The 21,536-nt window shown below is 36.1% G+C and overlaps 1 protein-coding gene across 2 annotated transcripts in view; it reads right to left on the reverse strand.

Annotated features, from left to right (window-relative positions):
* Positions 1-21,536, reverse strand: part of CUBN (cubilin) — a 225,935-nt gene that overhangs the window by 66,213 nt on the left and 138,186 nt on the right. For both annotated transcript variants that reach the window (XM_037510673.1, XM_037510672.1), the window contains exons 41-48: positions 13,109-13,255; positions 10,834-11,024; positions 10,487-10,670; positions 6,276-6,450; positions 4,928-5,106; positions 3,086-3,295; positions 2,268-2,408; positions 1,416-1,597 (exon numbers count right to left, since the gene is read on the reverse strand). In XM_037510673.1, the coding sequence (XP_037366570.1) occupies positions 1,416-1,597; positions 2,268-2,408; positions 3,086-3,295; positions 4,928-5,106; positions 6,276-6,450; positions 10,487-10,670; positions 10,834-11,024; positions 13,109-13,255 (1,409 nt within the window). The remainder of the gene's footprint in view (positions 1-1,415; positions 1,598-2,267; positions 2,409-3,085; positions 3,296-4,927; positions 5,107-6,275; positions 6,451-10,486; positions 10,671-10,833; positions 11,025-13,108; positions 13,256-21,536) is intronic.

Below are 21,536 nucleotides of genomic sequence, written 5' to 3' on the forward strand. Positions count from 1 at the left end.
CATACCTTTGTTTATTGCAGCACTATTTACAATAGGTAAAATCTGGAAAGAATTCAAATGCCCCAAAATAGATGACTGGATCAAGATGTGGTACATGTATATAATGGAATATTATTCAGCAATCAAAAAAAGATAAACTCATGTCATTCACAGCAACGTGGATGGAGCTAGAAGGAATTATGCTCAGTGAAATAAGCCAGAAAGGAAAAAAAAAATATCAGATGGTTTCACTTATAGCAGGAATATAGGGGGACCAAATAACACATCAGTGTAAAAAAAATAACAGTACAAAACACAACAAAGCAAAAATAGGCAATTATAACTCAGAGTCATATTGTAGAGGAGGAGGAGGGAGAGGGATCAGAGGGAAGGAGGGAGGAGCACAGGGGACTGAGGTGATGGTGCACGGGTGCATTGGTGAAAGAAAGTCTATGGGGACTACACCTGAGGGGGTGGGGGGAAGAAAATATTGTTTAAAAATGAACAATGATGTAAAAAAGTATAAAAAATAAAATAAAGAAAATAAAAATTAAAAAAAAGAAAATGCAGAAAAACAAGGGTGAGGTAGGAAGGCTAGATGGAAGTTATCAAAATAAACCTGAGTGCATGGTGATGGTGGTAGGAGAGGATCTAATGAGAAGTAGTTAGATGCTGGATCTTTTTAAAAGATATCGCCAATAACACTTGGCTTATGGACATAATACAAGGTATGAGAGGATGAACTCTAAAACAGACATCAAGGCTTTTGACCTGAGCAACCAAAAGTTTGAAATTTTATTTATTGAAATAATAAAGACATAAGAAAGGGAAAGCTGGGTGGGAAAATTAATATTAATATACAATTAATACAATATATACTCACATAGATCTGTTAGTTCAAAGTTAACAATTCTCTTTCTCACTCATAGATCTCATTTGCTTTCTTTTGCTCAGGGAAACTAAGGGTGCTAGGGGTATAGCTGATAGCATTTCAGTATGGCAACATGATGGGGCAGGCAGCCAGAATCTTCCAGAGGAATCATTCAGTACCTCTGGCGGAGAACAGAAATTATGTAGGACCACCATTTGCTTAAATTTTTTGTTGGAACTTATCCTGTGACTGGCGCCTTTCAGCTATATGCCTCCTTTAGGCTTACCTTTTCTCTGGTTAACCAATTTTGCCATATGTTATCATCATTTGCTCTTAAATTTTGACCTTAATCTATGTAGTGACAACTGATAGTCTCTTAACACAGCTTTTACAATTATTTTGGCAGTTAATCATGCTTTTGTGCTATCTTAAATATGTAGAATTTGTCTGAGATTCTGCTTCACAGGTGGAAATATTCCTGCCCTAGATATCTGTCTATGATTAATAGGTCAAGAAACTCCTTAAACAATGGACTATAACATGCCTGGATTCTGGGGACACTTACTGTCACATGCTCATTGCTGCAAGATGGATGAGTTTCCAGTCTCAGGTTGTTAAAAGTTAGGGTGATTTGCCTTCCTTCCTGAACAGTGAGTCTCCACTCACAGATTCTGCCATGAGGATTTGGGTTCAGGTAGTTGGGAGAAGTAAATGTTCCCGTAGGGCCCTGTAGATCCCCACCACACTCTGAAGGGGAGACAAAAATAAAACAACATCCAGTCTAATCAAAACAACCCCTTCTGGAAAAAACAGTTTTCAAAACTAAAGGACTTTATTATTATTCCAATAAAATCATTGCTCTATTTATCACTATATATATGCAAGGAGTAACAGAGAACATTTATATTCACTTCCTATCTCTTATATTTAATATTTACTCTTTGCTTCCATGGATGATAGTTCACTGGCAGAATTTTATTATCACAGCCCAAAAAATATGAAAGACCAATAAATGCAGTAATCTTAAGGGTCAGAAAAGTCAGATGGTTAAAATATCCAGATTTTTTTTTTTAGATAAAAACGTTATTCCACCTGACTTTGTCAGGAAATTTGGAATGCAAATTCTGTGCAACTCTAGGATTAATGCACTGGCTTTCTTGAGATTGGATACTGCAGTACAACTCTCATTTCCTTACATCTCTCATGGTGCCAGTTCTTATCCATTGTAGCTCTAGCCATAGTTGTGGTTCTTCATTCATTAGTGTGACCATTTGACTAATGTCTGCTTCTCCACTAAATTCCAAGAATATAGGTGTCAAGTTTTTCCCAATTATTGTAACACCAGTGCCTAGTACAGTGCCTAACCTGTATAGTTCTCAACTATACATATAATACTTTAGTGAATCAATGATCTTACCTTCCATACTGGATATAAACTGTATTCTGAATCCTGAGGCAGTAAGAGAGCCATCTGTGATAAACCTTACCACAGCAACATTGCTAGAAGTGTCTATGCTGCCAGGAATGGTATTTCCACAGTATCTGCCCAATAAATTTCCTGTGGTAATCACAAAGTTAAATATGTTTATGTCCAGGTAACTGATTTCATTTAACCTATATTTGAGGTGTTCTGTTCATAAAAGAATAAGACAATCCCCTATCCATGAAGAAATGGCAGCCTTTGTCAACAGAAGCAAGAGAAACATGAATAAAAATCAACATATTCATCACTTGTTGATCTTTTGGTGAAGATCAAGTATAAAAATCAACATACTCAAATTTATGAAGTATAACTGCAATCAATTTATGCAAATGCAACTTAGCACAATAAAGAAGATTAAAGGAATGACCCTGGGCAACAGGGTGACAAAAGTCCATCTCATACAATATCCTTTCTTCTCTTTACCCTATTGGATAGCTTTAAATAACTGCTCATGGCACTGGAAGGTCTCAGCAGGAAGAAGATACCTTCACACTACAGTGCTCTTTCAGTGTGGTCTCCAGGGTAAGTTATAAAATGACACCCATTGATTGTGGGTGGAATTGAGGGAGAGAAAAGCTGGCACTTTCCAGACCTAATTGAGCTGTACATCTCTGCAAAAGAATAGACACAGATTTTTCTTTCTTGGAGGTGAGGAAACATCAGAGGTTGAATGAGTGAAAAATGAATAAAATACGTGAAATAAATATGTGAAATTAAACACCCCCAAATGACAGCATGTATAATTCACTGACCAGAGGTATGGTTTTCCCAGATCTCCACAAAGTCTTTTTCACAGTGAGAAGAATTCTGAAGGTTAAAGTCCTCAAAGTGGATGGTGAGATAATGTCCTGAGGGACCTTGGAGATGCCACTGGCAGAATAAATTGTCTGTATAGGGAAGTGTTGGGTATCCAGTGCTTTCAATGACACCACTTTGCCCTGTCACGGTTCCCCCACACTGGGCTGCAAAAAAGAGTAATATGCTATTATAGACTTTTTTCACCACCATATTTTAAAAATTTTAGGTGCCAAGTGATTGTGAAATTTTTAAAATTCTGAAAATGTTTAGTTGGTGAAGCTCTTCTTATTTGAAGTCTGTCACTGATATATAGAGAAATTAACCAGAAGTCTGATCCAGTAATGGGAAATGGAAGGCTGAAAAGCTGTTGAATGGCATATTCAGTAATGTCACATGAATTGTCTTGGGACATTATGTTGGAGCTATTAGACATTATGTAGGAGCTATTAGTGGCAAGTAGGTTTCATTTCAAGAACTCATAGATTGATAGGAGTAGACTTTGCCCCATATTAATGTTTCTAAAGACTGAGCTGGAAAGGGGGCTACGGCTGATTACTGATGCCTGATAATTCCAGTTTAACCATTAATATTTAACAAACATTTTATGGTAGTAACTGGTATCTCAGGGCTTGAAAATTATTATCCAACCATTCTTATCAGTTGCATGTGAAAGTTAGATTGAAATATATATGCTTTCCCATAGGTTTAAAACAACAAATGACTAAGTAACAACTGGGTTTTGTATAGTTAAAACTAAGATTTCCAATTGTGGAATATATTTAATATCAATTAGTGTCCAGATCCACCAGTTACTAAATTCTATACAATTGTGACCAAGCTGTAGTGAATCTTCAAGATGCAAGTTTATTGCTCATGTTTGAAAGAACAAAAATAGAAATAGTGAGGAGACACACTTGTTTTTTTCCAGTGACTGATTTGACACTAGAGACTTTGGGGGAAAATTCTCAATCATTTATTAATGGAGAAGAGTTCAAGGTCACTTTTCTCCTCTTTGATTTGATTGCTAATTTTTTAATTTGATTTGATAGATCAGTAGCTTTACTACTTAATGACAAAGAAATACATATTTCATAATAAAAGTAAAAAGAATTTGACAAATAAATACATATTTCATAATAAGAGCAAAAAAAGAATTTGAACTAAAAATGTTTTTCACAAACAAAATAGCAAAAAATACAAAATAGTCAAGCTCACTATAGAGCTTTAAAATAAAATAAAAGTTGGAATTGGCAAATGAATTTGTGATTTTAACACATTTCTTATTTACAGTCCTTATTTATTTTTATCACTAAAATCATTATAAAAATTTAGGCAGAAAGTGTTCTTTTAAAATATATGATTTTTCAGGCCTCCCGGTAGCACAGCGGTTGAGCGCTGGGTTGTGAAGCTGCCCGCAGCCTCTGCAGCGCCGGTTCGATCCCCGGCTGCTCCCCGTCCACATCCATCAGAGAAGGGTCCCACATAGTGCACAGACCTCTTCTGCTGCCCCGCCCGCTGCTCCCCTCAGCAGTGTACTTCGGTCCTTCTGCCTGCTCTGCTCCCCGCTCTGGCTCTGATGAATTCTCTCACCCTCCCGCGCTTCTGACTGTACCCAGTGCTTGTATAAATAAATAAATAAATAAATAAATAAATAAATAAATAAATAAATAAATATTTAAAAAAAAAAAGCAATGGGTCGGAAAAAAAATAAAATAAAATACATGATTTTTCAAAAGAAATTTTACTGTATTAATTCTATCCTACTGTCTTAATTGAATATAAAAAAATGTTTTTACCTATATAATACTTGGCCTTGAATCCCACATGAGCGGAGCTATTGTCAGTCCGAAACCTCAAATACATCACTTCCCTTGAGGACAACTGACTGCTGGGCAAGGAGCTCCCACAAAGCTTGGACAGTATTGGTGCATTGGAATCAGCTCCATCTCTCAACTCAAGGTAGTTAGATGTACAGCTAATGTGGAAAGAAAATCCTGTTTATTATACAAAGTCAATTACTTGACATATTTTGATAAAAATTTCACTAATTTCCTCTGAAGGCATCATTAAATCATTTCTGTAGCAGCAGATAATAAAACAGAGCAGCTTAAGTGGGGTGTCACTTCAGATGCTATATATTTTTCCTAATCATAACACTCTGTTTTAGTAGCTCAAAAAGATAGATTTCACATGTACCATTCTGAAGAATATTTATTTGCCTTCTATATTCTAAATTAGTTGTACAAACATAAAAGTCATTATCAAATTAATCCTTAGGAATTTCCCAAAAAAAATCAAGTATTTCCTCTCATCTGATGGTATGACACATAGTACGTGAGAAAGATGAATTCTCTTTTCAACTCTGTAACCTGAGCTAATGGACAGTCTTCACTGGAATTTTCTGGGTCCATAAAAGAAAGACAATATTTACCCAACATTTCTTGAGATAGCTAATCAGTCAAAAATGTGGCGTGATGGGGGAATGGCGTAATAACAGGTGTGCAGGAAAAGTAAGCACATACTCTTCTAAGTTTCCCACCACGCATGCATTTGTGCAAAGGTACACATGCTTTTGTTAAATGAGGAGAAAAATACAGGACTTTCCAGTTTATGTAGTTATGCTCTTTGCATTCAACATAGTAAAACTTACTCTGGGCTTCATAACCCTTTAAGAATTCTTATTAAGTAGATACTGGGAAATTGCACTTGCTTTGTTCCTGTTTCTGACATTAGTGCCTCCTGGTATCATATAACATAAATCCCTATTTGCTAAACATATATTTTATCATTTATGACATTGAGTAAGAAGCTAGGCAAAAAAATATTCATCTACCATACACACTATATTTTTCCTGTGGGAGGAAGAATGGGTAACAAATCTCAAACAGTCATCTTCAGGGTCTTGTGGAGGATGTGCTTAGGGTCACAAAGGACACTCTCTGTATACATAATCTGCTCAGCTGACAGGAGAGCTACTGCCAAGCAGTGTTTCAGACTTGAGACATTAAGCATTTCCTTTCTGTGTCCTTAGATTCCCTATGCAGTATATGTTGCTAAGAAAAGAAGAAAAGAAGTTGTTCTGAGACATGACAGCTAAAGAATATTAACTCTGTGTAGGAGGAAAATTAAATGGAGGTGACCTACTTGGGTGTTACTTCAATATTGAATTGATCTTCAAACTGCACCCTTATGAGTTTTCCAGGAGGAGCAGCTAAGAGCCAAATGCAATCAGCATTCTGGGGATAATTATCAGGGTGGTTGGGGGAGGTCACATATCCAGCAGAATCTGCATCATGGATGTAAATGTTGCCCCCGCAGGCTGTCAAGAAACAAAGTTAAATTAATTCACAGTCTGGAGAAAGAGGATGCAGTCAAAAGCCACTACCCCTTTTTCAAGTCAATTATCAGTACTTCTGTTCTCAATTTCCTTTCGTTTGAAATTATGCTTATATTCTCTTTAGGAAACTATATCCTTAATTTGCTAATTGAGATACTTATCCAGTGTGTCACTTTCAAATTTGCCAAATCATATGTTCTCTTTGGAAATTTTAGCTTTCCTTAAAGCCAACAACTGTATGTACAGAGCAGGCAGAGTATTATGAAAGCGTTAAAACACAGTGATCACTCAGACAAGTTTGTAAATGTACTAGCACTTACAGCTGCCCACTGACTATTCAGTCCAAAAGGATGATGCACAGTTGGGTAGTGACATGTTTAAGTGTATGCAGTTAGATATTTGTACAACTCTGTGGGCATTCATTTGCTGTGTTTCTTTAGAATTTGGGTGGATTTGAAGAATAAGAAATGAACAGCATGAATTCATTAGTTTTTGCAAGAAGATAAATGTATTTTATATACGTTTCTCAAAGACCAAAATACTTTCCTTTTATCAACAACCATTTGCTGGCAATCACAGGGAACAAATCAGGTAGGAGAAGACTGGGTACTTATCTTGCCGATAAAATTAACCTGTTCAAGGATTTAGCCTCACAGACACCAGATCTGCTAAATTCTATTGACATTTACTTCCACTGTCAGTAAGCCCTTTATGGTCATATCCTCAATTTTGTCATTATCTAGAATTCTGTCATCTCTGAAACCTTAAGTTGCAAATTCTTCTGACTGAATTTGCTTTTAGTCCTTCCTTCAGTCAATCCTTGCAAAATCCAGCTATTTGATATTTAACCTACTCGCTAAAGACTTTATTCTCCCCATCTCAACACATTACTTAGTTAGAAAAGAGAATAAATCAGATGAGTCCTCCCTCCATGTGTTATCTAGTATTTGTTACCATCCTTAATAATCAATATGCATTTCTACTGCCTTTATTTTTTCGTTACATCCTCTCTTTTCCTCCCCTTCTTTCCCCTTTTCCTTACATCATTCATCTCTCCATATATCACAAACTCAAATAATTTACACTTTTTCTGCTTCCTCATCATCCATTTTTTTCCTCATCACCTCTTTACTTTTTAATCTTATCAAAGCCCCCTCGTCCAAGTCCCTACTTGCCTCACGTTTGCATACCCAAGGATGTTTTCAAACTTAATTTTATATCCATGACATTTAACATGATTTCCCTTCTTTCCAGCTCTGTTCTTTAGTTTGTTGGACAATAAGCCTTCCACCTCCTTCTTTTATTTCTCTTAGGATTATTACTTTGGTCCTTGGGTGCCTCTTTGCAGGATTTTTCCCCATGAATTCCTCTTTAAGACCTCATCTTCTCAATCTAAATAATTGTCTGATTAATTTCATCCTTTCTCATGAAACAAACTCTAACTAGAGAGCTAATGATTGACATATATCGAGATTCAGTCCATTTACCACTTCTGACCCCCAGGTTTGTGTTCCAATAGCCTACTGGACATCTACAAGGGATATGATTCTAAGATTCCAAAGTGTCCATGGCTAAAATTGACCTTATTTACTCACCACCCAGAGTAGCATAAATGAGTGACTAATAGTCACTCACCTTATTAATTCTGATCCTTATTCACTACCTTAATTTTTCTCCATATTACTTTTTAAAATGTGACATTGCATGTCTTATTTATTATTTATGTTTTAACATTAAAATTAAGCTCCATGATGGCATGGATTTTATTCACGTATTTCTGTACCCCAGAACATGAGGCAAATTATTAATAAATGTTTCTGAAATGCACAAATCCACCCAGCCAGAAACCTAGGGTTTAACCATTGCTCTTCTCATTTCTTTTCTCCCTCTCACATCCAACTATTCTCCAAACCCACTCAATTCTATATTTAGAATATTTCTCACTATACCCTCTCTTCTACAGTCTTACTGTTACTGCCTTAGTTCAGGATCTTATAATTTTTTCCTGAAATAATCCATCTTCTGGTATCTCAACCTTTTGTCTTCCCCTTCCAATGTGTCTTCAGTGCTGCAGTCACAGTGATATTTCCAATTTGATTATAATATTCATATTTTGGATTAAAATCTTTCAGTGCCTCTCCCCCTATCGATTAACCTCTTCCTCTTCTTACTAGGTTGTGCCTAGTAGTTTGTAATTGTTTGATTAATACTTAATGAGTCACTGAATCAGATGAGAATAAAATACATTGAGCATTGGGACATAGATATCTCAATTGTAAAGAACAAGTATCTCAGAAGAAAGGTGGTATAGAATGAGAGGAATTTGCCATCAAAAGTTGCTCATGGAATAACATGGTAAAGCCAAGAAATAGGAGTGGCACACAGGTAATTATGGTGCTGAGACAAATGGGAGAGGTAGACAGCTGACAGCAGCTTGGTTGAATTGGGAAGTCAGAAGAAACAAGACTGATCATAGTGCTTGGGGTTACCCAATAACAGGTTTTGAAATAAAAATGTTCTTTCTGTCTAATACTAAGGACAGGAAGATGAGGAGATGGTAATAGCCATCCCATTCTCTCATGAGCAGAGGGTCTACAAATGAATAAAAGAGTTACAGTGTTTGTAAATAGATCTTTAGTACATCTGAACTACCACTAAATGTTGACTTTAAATCTACTCACTAGACAGAAGCACTATTATTATTAAGTCCTAGTACCAGTTGACATTTAGCTCATTCACAACTTGGTAGCAAAGATCATTGTGAAGATGGTGACCAGAAACCACCAACCTATAAAGTAATAGTGCTACTATTCACAGCACCATATTTTTAAAATCTCCTTCCAATTTCTAGAACTGTGAGTACAGGGAACTACCTTCCCTGTAGTTATGGACCCCACTCAAGCAATTAGAAAATTTTTTGTCAGTTTATCAGTTGCTGGCATTTTCAATTCTCATATTTTGGAAACATGCAATAAAAATATGGCTTTACAGAAGGAAAAAGAAAAATATTGGATGGTTTCACTTATAGCAGGAATATAGGGGGGCCAAATAAGACATCAGTGTAAAAAATGATAACAGTGCAAAACACAACAAAGCAAAAAAGGACAATTATAAATCAGAGACATCCTGCAGGGGAGGAGGAAGGAGAGGGATTAGAGGGAGGGAGGGAGGAGCACAGGGGACTGAGGTGAGGGTGCACGGGTGCACTGGGGAAGGAAACTCTATGGGGACTACTCCTGATGGGGTTGGGGGAAGCAAATATTGTTTAAAAATGAACAATGATGTAAACAAATTTAAAAAATTAATATAAAAATTTTAAAATATGGCTTTATTTAGATTAATATATACTTTGACATATATATAATAATCTGATATTGAGGTCAGAGGATTATCCTGAAATCTTTATTATTTAATTTTGGGGGATAAGTAAAGATACACTCTACTGACAACACTCCCCCTTTATAATATATGCTTATCTACTAATTTTTCCAATTAAACATTATATAAAAATAAATGTCACAAAAATTAAATCATTACAGTGGGATTAAATATAATTATAATCAAGGCTAATTAAGTAAAAATCACTGTGCTAATATGTTCAGAATCAGGATTATGTGTTCGTTTAAAAGGGAGCAGGCAAATGATTACAAAATAATGTAATTATCATTCTTACAATGTTTCCATAGTCTAAGGAATTTCAGGGGATCATTAAGATCAGTTCAATTTATACTCATGAAGAATTTCAATTTTTATTTACTTCTTGATGGGTGGCCTGAAAAGAGTCTCATTTTATTTATTAGTATAATGAGAATAATAATATTTTTCTTAAAAAAGTAGTCATTATAAGTTACAGAATGCATCAAGTGAACAGTGTTTGTTAATAAGTAGTTCTTGTTAATGTTATTCTTCTAAAAATCAGAAGAGAAAAACTACATATTGTTCTTCAAGTCTAGTGAAACAAGGAAAAACAAGTAATTACAAGAAAAGCATAAACATTATTCCGAGTGAAAATACTTACCTAAACTCTTTGCCTCATATTTGATCTTGAATCCTTGCCCTTCATAACTATTATCAGAAATAAACCGAACAAACATTTGATTATCTGAGGTGAACAAAGTGGTTGAAGGACGGTTGCCACAAAAATGGCCATTTCCCCCATGGGCTCCCAAGGGTGGGGAATGGATATCAGGTCCATTTTTTAACTGGAAAGACAAATTAAAATTGCAAAAGTTCATTAATATTGAGAAAGATGAAGTGCAAAAGTCTTATTGATGTATATATCCCTGGAGAGAAAATTCATCTTTTTATCTTCTGAATGATATCTACAGAGAAAGTAATTAGAAACACGTAGCAAGCAAGACCTACCACCAAGTAATCCCCATGATTGCAAGAAGAATCTCCATTTGGAATCTGGAAGGGCTGTTCAAAATGGACAGCGATGGTCAGACCACTCTGAACCAGGACATGCCAAGAGCAGTTCAGGTTGGGAGTATAGTTGTCTGGATAATTGGGTGATGTGATAATCCCTCTGTCTGCATGTAAATATCCACCACAACCTCCAAAAAGAAACAGAAGTAGGTTATGTAAATGAAATTAACCATTGGATTTTTGGGTAACATTTGTTTATGGTACTGTATATGATGCAGAGGTACAGGATCACACCTCTTCAGATGTATGTTAACATACTCACCCACCACCAAGATACCCATAGTTTCGAATTTTTATGTTTTGCTGTTTTTCTTAAAGATTTTCAAAATACAGATGATGGAAATGTGTTTCCAAACTACCAGGAACCAAAATATAATAATGATAACCTCACTATTATTTATCAAATATTTACTATTAGGTACTCATTTTGTTATTGTTCTCGCTAAGATAAGGATATGGAAGTAAGCAATAGAGAAAATAAAATTACTTTTATGAGGCTTACTTTATAGACATATAAAACATACAACAGACCATGTAATATAGATAGATGATAATGATAAATTTTACCAAAAGAAATGAATGGTGAGAAGTAGATAGTTAACATTGCCAGGGAAATTTAAAGTCACTTTGTTGGACTAAATCTGAGTAGAGACCAGAATGAAAAGAGAGATCAAGACTATGGCTTAGAGAGAGAGAGAAAAAAAATTGATCCCAGAAAAGTAGGAAGACTTGATGTGTTAGAGTGTATCAGAGAAATCAGAATGGATGAAGGAGAATGAGAGATCCAAATGTAGAAGTGGTAGGTAATGCAGGAAATAAAAGGACTTATTTGAGTAAGAAAGGGAAGGCACTGAAGGGTTTGGGGCAGCAGAACAGCACGATCTGAAGTAAACTGTAAAAAAATCACTCTGTCAGCAAAATTTATACTCTAAAGGAGTATAAGGAAAAGCAAAAGAAGAGTATCCAGTAGGAAGGCACTTACCTGAGTTGAAGGCATGATGACAGATGTGTGGATGAGAATGGTAGCAGTAGAAATAGTGAGAAATGATTGGAACCTAGATATGTCATGAGGAAAGTTCCACTGTGATTTGTTGATGATTAGGTTTATAGTAGAAAGAAAGAAGAACCAAGGATTATGTCAAACTTTCTGGCTTAAAAACTAGAAGAATATATCCCCCATTTATTAAAATTACAAAGTGTAGCAGTGAGCTATTTTTGGTGGGTGGGTGGAAAATGGTGGGAATCAATATCTCTATCATGAGATGTAATACATACATGTGGGATAGTGAAAGGTTTGGAGTTGAGAAAAGACATGAAAAAGGCATAAATTTGCCAACTGTCAGGGAGTTAACAACTCATTCACAAGTGAGTATAGATCATTCACACAACTAGTTAAATCGAAAGTGAAAATTGATATGTCTAATTCCAAAGTCCCTTCTCTTAAACAACTATGTAGCATGATTCTTTCAAGTGTGAAGAAGATAATTTATAGTCTACTCCATAAAAGACATATATAATAGTGAAGGAAACATTAATTTTTTATGTTTAGTTGAGACTCTACTTTAAAATTATAGTTTTCAGTAAAAACCATGAATCTTTTGATAGTCCATGTTCCATAGACTGCTTCTTCAATCTAGTCTGGATTGAAAGTTATTATTGGGCTTCACATTTTGTCAAGTGTTGAAAGTCTAAATCACACAACATATGGCAGTCTCCCACACATAGTGCACATTCTTCAACTCATCAAAATCCATATTTCCAACAAACTCTCCCTGACAACCTTTAAAGGGATTATTTCAATCAAGGGATTTATGAAGTTATCTTCTCTGATACTCTGACCAGTTATTTCTTAGATTGACTATGAGCCTGACTTTATTGCTCCTATGAAATGTTATGGATATTTACCCTCTGCTAGTTCCAACCTTCTGCTAGGCTGAAAACTGTCTTAAAGTTCTCATTCCCATACCTACTATGAAAATACATACAACCCTTGAGGGGAAGATGCTCTTAAACCAGAGAACTCCTGCATATTTGGCCACATATTTTTTTCTTTTTAGATCAGGATTCAGAACCTGACCTGAGAATAGCACTGTGTGCTCTGACCTTTAATCTGTGACCTGGCATGGAAAATGAAGAGAATATTAGGGAGAGAGAAAGAGATTGAGACAAGATGAGATGAGATTAAAAGTAAAAAAGTATTTGAACATATTACTCTTGTGTAAAGATGCATTAAAGCCTGCCCTGTTTACACTTAAGTCCGAGGTGAATCGGATCAACATGTACTCTCCAGTAGATCGGATGGGTCCAGGGATCTCTCTGCCACAGAGGACTGCTAGCGGTTGAGCCATGTTATTATCTCCTATGAAAAAAGAGAATAAACATCAATGTGAAAATATAATACCTTTAGAATATCTTCCATCATCATTAACCACCTGCTGAGATAGCTCATACATTTTCCCCAGAACATCACCATACCTAAAAGATAATGGGATTCATAAATACAAGGACACTCCAGTATCACATCATACTCCAGCTGCTAATCACTTGCCTTTTCCTTTACCCCTTCTAAAAATTGGCTAACAGTTCTTGATGCTGAAACATAGAATCAGAGTACATAGGGTTGGAATGTGATTGAGGACCCATGCTGATGCATATGATAGACTGAGCTAAACTATAAATTATTCTGATTGCTGAAGGCTAAGTACTAAGAGGAAAAGGTTGGTTCTTCAGCCTCAGATCCTATACTAAAGTTATAAATAATTTGCTAAGAGTTGTGCATTATTTGTGCTACCCTTTCTTCAGCTCTAGTGAGTTTTAATTTTTTTTTAACTTTTCATTTGTTGTTATTAATTTTGCTGTTAGAAGAACACACTTATATCTACATATCAAGGATGAAAAGACACATTGACCAAATATGCCCTTCCAGGAAGAGATACAGAGAGGAGCTGGGCTTCCACATGGCTATTTCACTTTTTGCTTCGCTTGGACATACGTCTCAATAAAAGCAACTGTACCAGTCAAAGACAAATGGAGCAAAAGGGATTATAACATATTGGATTCCTTAGCTTTGCAAATGCATTGTTCTTTTCCTAAGGCAAAGATTAATGAATTCCAAATTATAAAAAACAAAAATAGAATATGAGACATGAGGAAATTTGTCTTTTAACAAATCAGCAAAATGAATCCCTTTTGACATTGACCACTACCTAAAACTCACTCATTACTGATTATTTTTAAAACAAGTTATTTTTTAGCTTCCAAATTATGTAATGAAAATGATATTTCTCCACAGAAGAGTTTCCATAAGATGATACTTGACATTTTCATTCATCAAAGTCACTTTTGTTTTTTGAAATATCAAACCTGTACACCTATTCTCTTCCAAGCTTTTGTGGTGAGGGGGGAGGCTCTGAGAAACAGAAGTCCCCTTCTGACTCGCCATTTTATTTTATTTTATTTTTAAAGATTTATTTATTTATTTATACAAGCACTGGGTACAGTCAGAAGCAAGGGAGGGTGAGAGAATTCACCAGAGCCAGAGCGGGGAACAGAATAGGCAGACTGATGAAATACACTGCTGAGGGGAGCAGCAGATGGCAGGAGAGGTCTGTGCACCATATGGGACCCTCGCCAGGGGCCAGGGATAGAACCGGCACTGCATTGGCTGTGGGCAGCTTCGCAGCCCAGTGCTGAACCACTGCGCCACCAGGGGAAGCACAGACTCACCATTTTAAAATAGTGATCTTTGCCTTTGCATCCACCACCACTGAGAAACTGCTTGGAACTGGGAAAGGGCTGCCCCCACAGCCAGAGGGGAGCTGAAAAGCCCCCACACACTAGGCCCCACCTGGCCACCAGTCAGAGCCCAGAGTGGGATCCAGCCACTGCCAGGGCAGACTGCAGGCCCAGGGACGTGCCCTTCTGACTCGCCATTTTAGAATAGGGATCTTTGCCTCCAGAACCCACCGAGACTGTGTGGAATTGGGAAAGGGCTGCCCCCACAGCCAGAGGTGAGCTGAAGGCCCCACAAGCCAGACCTTGCCTGGCAGGAAGTCGAAGCCCAGAGGGGGATCCAGTGATTTGGAGCCCAGCAAGAAATCCAGTCGTCCCACCTCCAGGGCAGTGTGTGGGACCTCAAGACACAACTTTGGAATTAAACAAATACAGGAGGAAGAGATATTCTGTGACAGCGACCATTAACATATTCATAGTACCACTGCCCTAATGGACTTTTGGCATAACAATATTTGACTTGACAGGACCACCAGTTTCCTACATCCCAGAAAGAGCAAACCAAAAAGGTGCCAGTCAGTACCAGTGACACAGTGTCCCAATGCAGCAGGGAGAAGAAAACAAGCAGCAGGGAGAAGAAAAACAAGCAGCAGGGAGAAGAAAAACTACAAGCAACCAAGCAAGTCCTCAGGGAAAAGACACACCATAAAAAGAAAATCACCCACCCGATTGCAACAACAGTAACTTGGAAGAACTTCTGAGCCTTCTAGAAAGAGAATTTAAAATTGCCATGATTAGAAAACTGACAGAAGTCATAAAGGTAAACAATGATAAGGGAAAAATAATCAACAATCAGAAGAATGAAACTAAGTCTCTAAAGAGGGAAGTGAAAGAAATGCAGGAGTTCAAAGGATTAATGGAGGAGCTAAAGAACTCTGGGCAAAGCAGTGATAGCAGAATAGATGAAATGGAAGAATGAATAAATACCTCAAAGACACAGAAATAAAAAGAACCAAAACAGAAAAGGGAAGAGAAGTACGAATGAAAAAGAATGAAGAAAGACTTCGGGAACTATCTGACTCCATGAGGAAAGGAAAAATAAGAGTTATAGGTATCCCAGAAGGAGAGAAGAGGGACATAGGAACAGAGAAAATATTCAAGGAAATAATTGAAGAGAACTTCCCAAACATGAAGAAGGAGCTGAAAATAGATATACAAGAAGCAAGAAGAACACCAAACTTCCATGATGAAAGGAAAAATACAGCAAGACACATAATAGTAAAGCTCCCAAGAATCCAAGGAAAAAATAATGAAGCTGACAAGAGGAAAAAACAGAAAGAGACCTGGAAGGTCACTACATTATGATCAAGGGGACAATACATCAAGAAGAAATAACACTCATTAACATATACTCACCAAATTAAGGAATACCAAAATATATCTGACAACTATTATCATCTCTGAAAACAGACATCAGAGAAAGCACATATGTAGTAGGAGACGTCAGCACACCACTATCAACAATAGATAGATCAATGAAACAAAAAATAAGTAAGGACATTAAAGATCTAAATAAGGATCTAGACCTCATGGGCTTAACAGACATCTATAAAACACTAAACACAAAAAAATCTGAGTACAAATTTTTCTCAAGCACACATAAATCATTCTCCAGGATAGATCACAAACTGGGACACAAGACAAACATCCACAGATACACAAAGATTGAAATCATACCAACCATCTTCTCTGACCATAAAGGCATCAAACTAGAAATAAACCATAAAAAGAAGGCAAGGAATCCTCCCACCTCATGGAGGTTGAAACCCACGATACTGGAAGAACACTGGATTAATGAGGAAATCAAAGAAGAAATTAAAAAATACTTTGAGGTTGAATGACAAGGAGGACACCAATTTCCTAAATGTATGGGATGCAGCAAAAGCAGTAATAAGAGGAAAATATATAGCAGTACAGGCTCACATCAAGAAACAAGAAAGAACGCAAAAAACAACCTAATCTCACATCTCAAAGAATTAAAAAAAGAACAACAAAAAAACCCTAAAACCAGTAGAAGAAAAGAAATAATAAAAATCAAAGCAGAAATAAATGAAATAGAAACTAAAAAAAAAAAAAAATCCAACAGATCAATGAAACCAGAAGTTGGTTCTTGAAAAAATAAATAAAATAGACAAACACCTAGCCAGGCTCACAAAGGAAAAACAGGAGAAAGTACAAATAAATATCATCACAAATGAAAGAGGAGAAATCACAACAGACACAGCAGAAATCAAAAGAATAATCAGAAACTACTTTGAACAGTTATATGCAAACAAACAAGCTCAACAATCTAGAATTGCTGGACAAATTCCTACAACTTTACAATCACCCAAAGCTAGATAAAGAAGAAATAGAACACCTAAAGAGACCAATTACAAGCGGTAAAATTGAAATGGTAATCAAAACCTTTCTCAAAAACAAGAGCCCAGGACCAGATGGATTTACAAATGAATTCTATCAAACATAAATTATGCTACATAAACTTTCAAAAAATTGATAAGGAACAGATAATACCAAACACGTTCTATGAAGCCAACATTACACTAATACTGAAACCAAACAAGGACAACACAAAAAAAAGAAAACCACAGGCCAATCTCTCTAATGAACACTGATGCAAAAATCCTCAACAAAATTTTAGCTATCAGAATCCAACAATGTATCCATAAGATAATTCACCATGACCAAGTAGGATTTATTCCAGGGAAAAAAGGATGTTCAATATCCGAAAATCAATCAATGTAACCCAACACATCAGCAAAAAGAAATATAAAAACCATATGATACAGCCCCTTGAAACTCTCGGGATACAAGGAACATAACTCAACATCATAAAGGCCATATACGACAAGCCCACAGCCAGTATCATTCTCAATGGTGAAAAGTTGAAAGCATTCCCATTAAGGTCTGGAGCAAGACAGGGATGTCCACTCTCACCACTGCTTTTCAATATAATACTGGAAGTCCTAGCCAGAGCAATAAGACAAGAGAGAGACATACAAGGAATCCAAATAGGGAAGGAAGAAGTCAAACTATCACTATTCGCAGATGATATCATAATATATATAAAGAACCCCAAAAACTCCACAGAAAAACTAATCAAACTAATCAATCAGTTTAGTAAAGTAACAGGATACAAAATCAACACACCACGAAAATCAGTAGCCTTCTTGGGCTTCCCCTAGTGGCACAGCGGTTGAGCGGTTGCGCACAGCCTCTGCAGCGCCGGTTCATTCCCCGGCTGCCAGCAAGGGTCCCACAAAATAAAAAAAAAAAAAAAAATCAGTAGCCTTCTAATACACAATCAATCTGAAGAAGAAATCAAGAAAACCATCCATTTTATTATTGAAACAAAAAAAAATCAAATACTTGGGAATAAACCTAACAAAAGAGGTAAAGAACCTATTAAAAGAAAACAATAAACCACTGTTAAAAGAAATAGAAGAAGACATAAAGAATTGGAAAGACATCCCCTGCTCATGGATTGGAAGAATTAACATTATCAAAATGGCCATCCTACCAAAAGCAATTTACAGATTCAATGCTATTCCAATAAAAATTTCAATGACATTCCTCAAAGAAATAGAACAAATATTGATGAAATTCATATGGAGCCACCAAAAACCCCTAATTGCCAAATATCTCCTGAAAAAAAAAAAGAAGAAGAAGAAGGGACTGGAGGTATAGATTTCAAACTATACCACAAAGCCATAATAATCATAACTGCATGATATTGGAACAAGAACAGACACATGGATCAATGGAACCAAATAGAAAATCGAGAAATAAACCCACAGATTTACAGTCAACTAATCTTTGACAAAGGAGCAAAGAAATTTGTTCGATACATGGTGGTGGGAAAACTGGGTCTCTACATGCAAAAGAATGAAGCTTGACTACTACCTCACACCATGCACAAAAACCAACTCAAAATGGATTAAAGAACTAGATATAAGACCTGAAACCATAAAATATATAAAAGGAAATATAGGTGAAACACTACATGACATACACCTCAGTAACATCTTTAAAGATTCATCACCCAAAGCAGTGATAGCGAAGATAAAACAGCTGGATAAGCAGCTGTTTATAAACAGCTGGAACAACATCAAATTAAAGAGCTTCTGTACAGAAAAAGAGACAGTAACCAAAACAAACAGACACCCCACCTACTGGGAGAAAATTTCTGCACACAATACTAGCAATAAAGGACTGATTACAGAAATCTACAAGGAGCTGAAGAGTCTCAACAAAAACAAAGTAAATAATCCAGTCAAAAAATGGGCAGATGAGCTAAAAAGAAACTTCTCCAAAGAGAAAACGCCAATGGCAACAGGCATATGAAAAAATGTTCAGCATCACTTGTAATCAGGGCAATACAAATCAAAACTACCATGAGATACCATCTTACACCAGTGAGAATGGCACATATTAAAAAAGCTAGCAAAAACAAATGTTGGCGAGGGTATGGAGAAAAAGGAACTCTCCTGCACTGTTGGTGGGAGTGCAAACGGGTCCAACCACTATGGAGAGATGTGTGGAGATTTCTGGACCTACTAAACATAGAGCTTCCATATGATCCAGCAATTCCACTCCTAGGTATTTACCCAAAGCTCACAGAAACATCAATTCCAAAGAGCACTTGCACCCCTATGTTTATAGCAGCACTATTTACAATAGCTAAGCTTTGGAAACAACCCAAATGCCCAAAAATAGATGACTGGATCAAGAAGATGTGGTACATATACACCATGGAATATTACTCAGCATTCAAAAAAGATAAACACATGCAATTTGCAGCAACATGGATGGAGCTGGAAGGGATCATGCTCAGCAAAATAAGCCAGAACGAAAAAGAAAAATACTGGATGGTCTCACTCATATTTAATTTAGAAAACTTAAATAAGGGCCAGGAAAAAGACTATAATAAAATCAAAATCAAAATCAACAAGCAACTATAAACCAGAGACACACAACGGGGGGCAGGAAGGAGAGGAGGGAATAGGGTCAAAACGAGGGGGGTGGGAATTGTATGGGGACTATAACCAAGATGAAAATGCATACATTGTGGAAAAAATGAAAAATGATGTAAAATATATCAAACAAAATAATTTTTTTTTAAAAAAGGCTTACTTTGGAGGGTTTCTGTTCTCTGAAGATTTTTAGTACAAAGTTTAACTTTTGCACCTCTTATCTTCACTATGTTATTTTGCTTCACATTTCCCCTCAGTTTGCTCTTGATTTTTCTGTAACTGTATCACAGAATTGTGAAGTTCATCATATGTAGTTTTTTCATATATGTATATTTTATCTCTCAATAAGACTGTGTAGGGTCTACTGATTTTGATTTATTTTCTAAACTTTACTCAATTCTGTCTGATAAGAAATGCTCTCCGTAAATAATTAATTATTGATTAATTAACTAATTAGTTGGTAGATAAACCAACATGGTTTGTTCTTCCCCATTGTATCCATAATAAATACTGTGGTGTTTCTAGAACTTTCCATAACCTCAACATATTGATGGGCAATAGATGAAACTGATCTGTAAAGAGAGGGGCAAGTGGGGAAAAAAAAATATATGGTAAAGGAATAGTACTAGATGGTATTCTGATGATTCTCTATAGTCCTACCTGCTCATTTAGAAGTACGGAAACTCAGAGCCCAAGATTATTAGTAGTTGACATTTTTTGAGCCATTCTTGTTACCACTATTTATTCCTTTGAGTGTTTTACATGTAATATTTCATTTTATCTTCACAATAACATATTGTGTGGGTATTATCATTATTTTGTAGTTGATAAACAGTCTTAGGAAAGATGCATAACTTGCTGAAGGGTATAGAGCATAAATGTCAGGACAAAAACCTTGGCTAATTAACTCCAGATCCTCTAACTATGCTATTAAATGATTTAAGATTATAAAGAAAGTACATTTCAGATCTATGAATAGATAAAAGGATTACTGGTTTGGGTACATATTTCTATTTAAAAAAAAAAAAACTTTTCTAGGCTCAATGTAATTTCAACAGACCTCAGTTCGGGGGAATCTTTGGTATGCAAAATTCGTTGGAACATGGTCTGGAAAAGATTGATTCAGTTTTGAACCATGAAAACAACTCTGCAAAATGAAAAAGCAGGTGGGGGGAGTGATTCAGCTCCTTCAGGAAGGCTGCAGGGTTCTTTCTGGGTTAGCCAAGAAATGTCCACAGTGTGCGGTGATGCCTGGCAAAGTGGCCTATAAGCAAGGTTGGTTGTGACCAATTGGCTTTAGCTATTTACTTCAGAATGTTACATGCTTCAGTTACCCAGAAACAAAAGCATTAAAGTGGGACTTAAATCGGGTGTCTACTCACCTTGATAGTGAGTAAAAAGGAGTCACGTAACACTGATTTCATTTTTTTCCCTAAGTTCAGGTATATGATTAATTTTAAGTTGTATATATGTATTTCTGGGAAATGGCAGAGCCTGATGACCAAGTCACAGAATCTAGAGCCAGACCCAGTTTCAAATTCTTCTCTTAATACTTTCACTTATTTTTCCTTTTATATTGTGTTATTTTTTATTGAGGTAATATTTGTTTACTCTTTGTATACAAGGTATAGTTTCATTTCTTTTCAGACATGTTACCACACAAACAACCAAAACGATATTTTCATTGATTTGGCATATACCTCAGTTTGTTGAGTTTTCTCATGTAGATCTGTTACAGTAAGTTCACTTTCATTCTGTACAGAGGCTATGACAAAACCTTCCAAAAATATTTCTGTCCAAACTGATATCCAACTAAAACTATTCTGAATTCTGCATCGACAAAATATGAGGACTTTTGCTACAGAGCTTTACCTT

The sequence above is a fragment of the Talpa occidentalis genome, unplaced genomic scaffold (genome assembly GCF_014898055.3).
Source record: "Talpa occidentalis isolate TD23 unplaced genomic scaffold, MPIMG_talOcc4v2.1 talOcc4.14, whole genome shotgun sequence".
NCBI classification, from domain to species: Eukaryota; Metazoa; Chordata; class Mammalia; order Eulipotyphla; family Talpidae; genus Talpa; species Talpa occidentalis.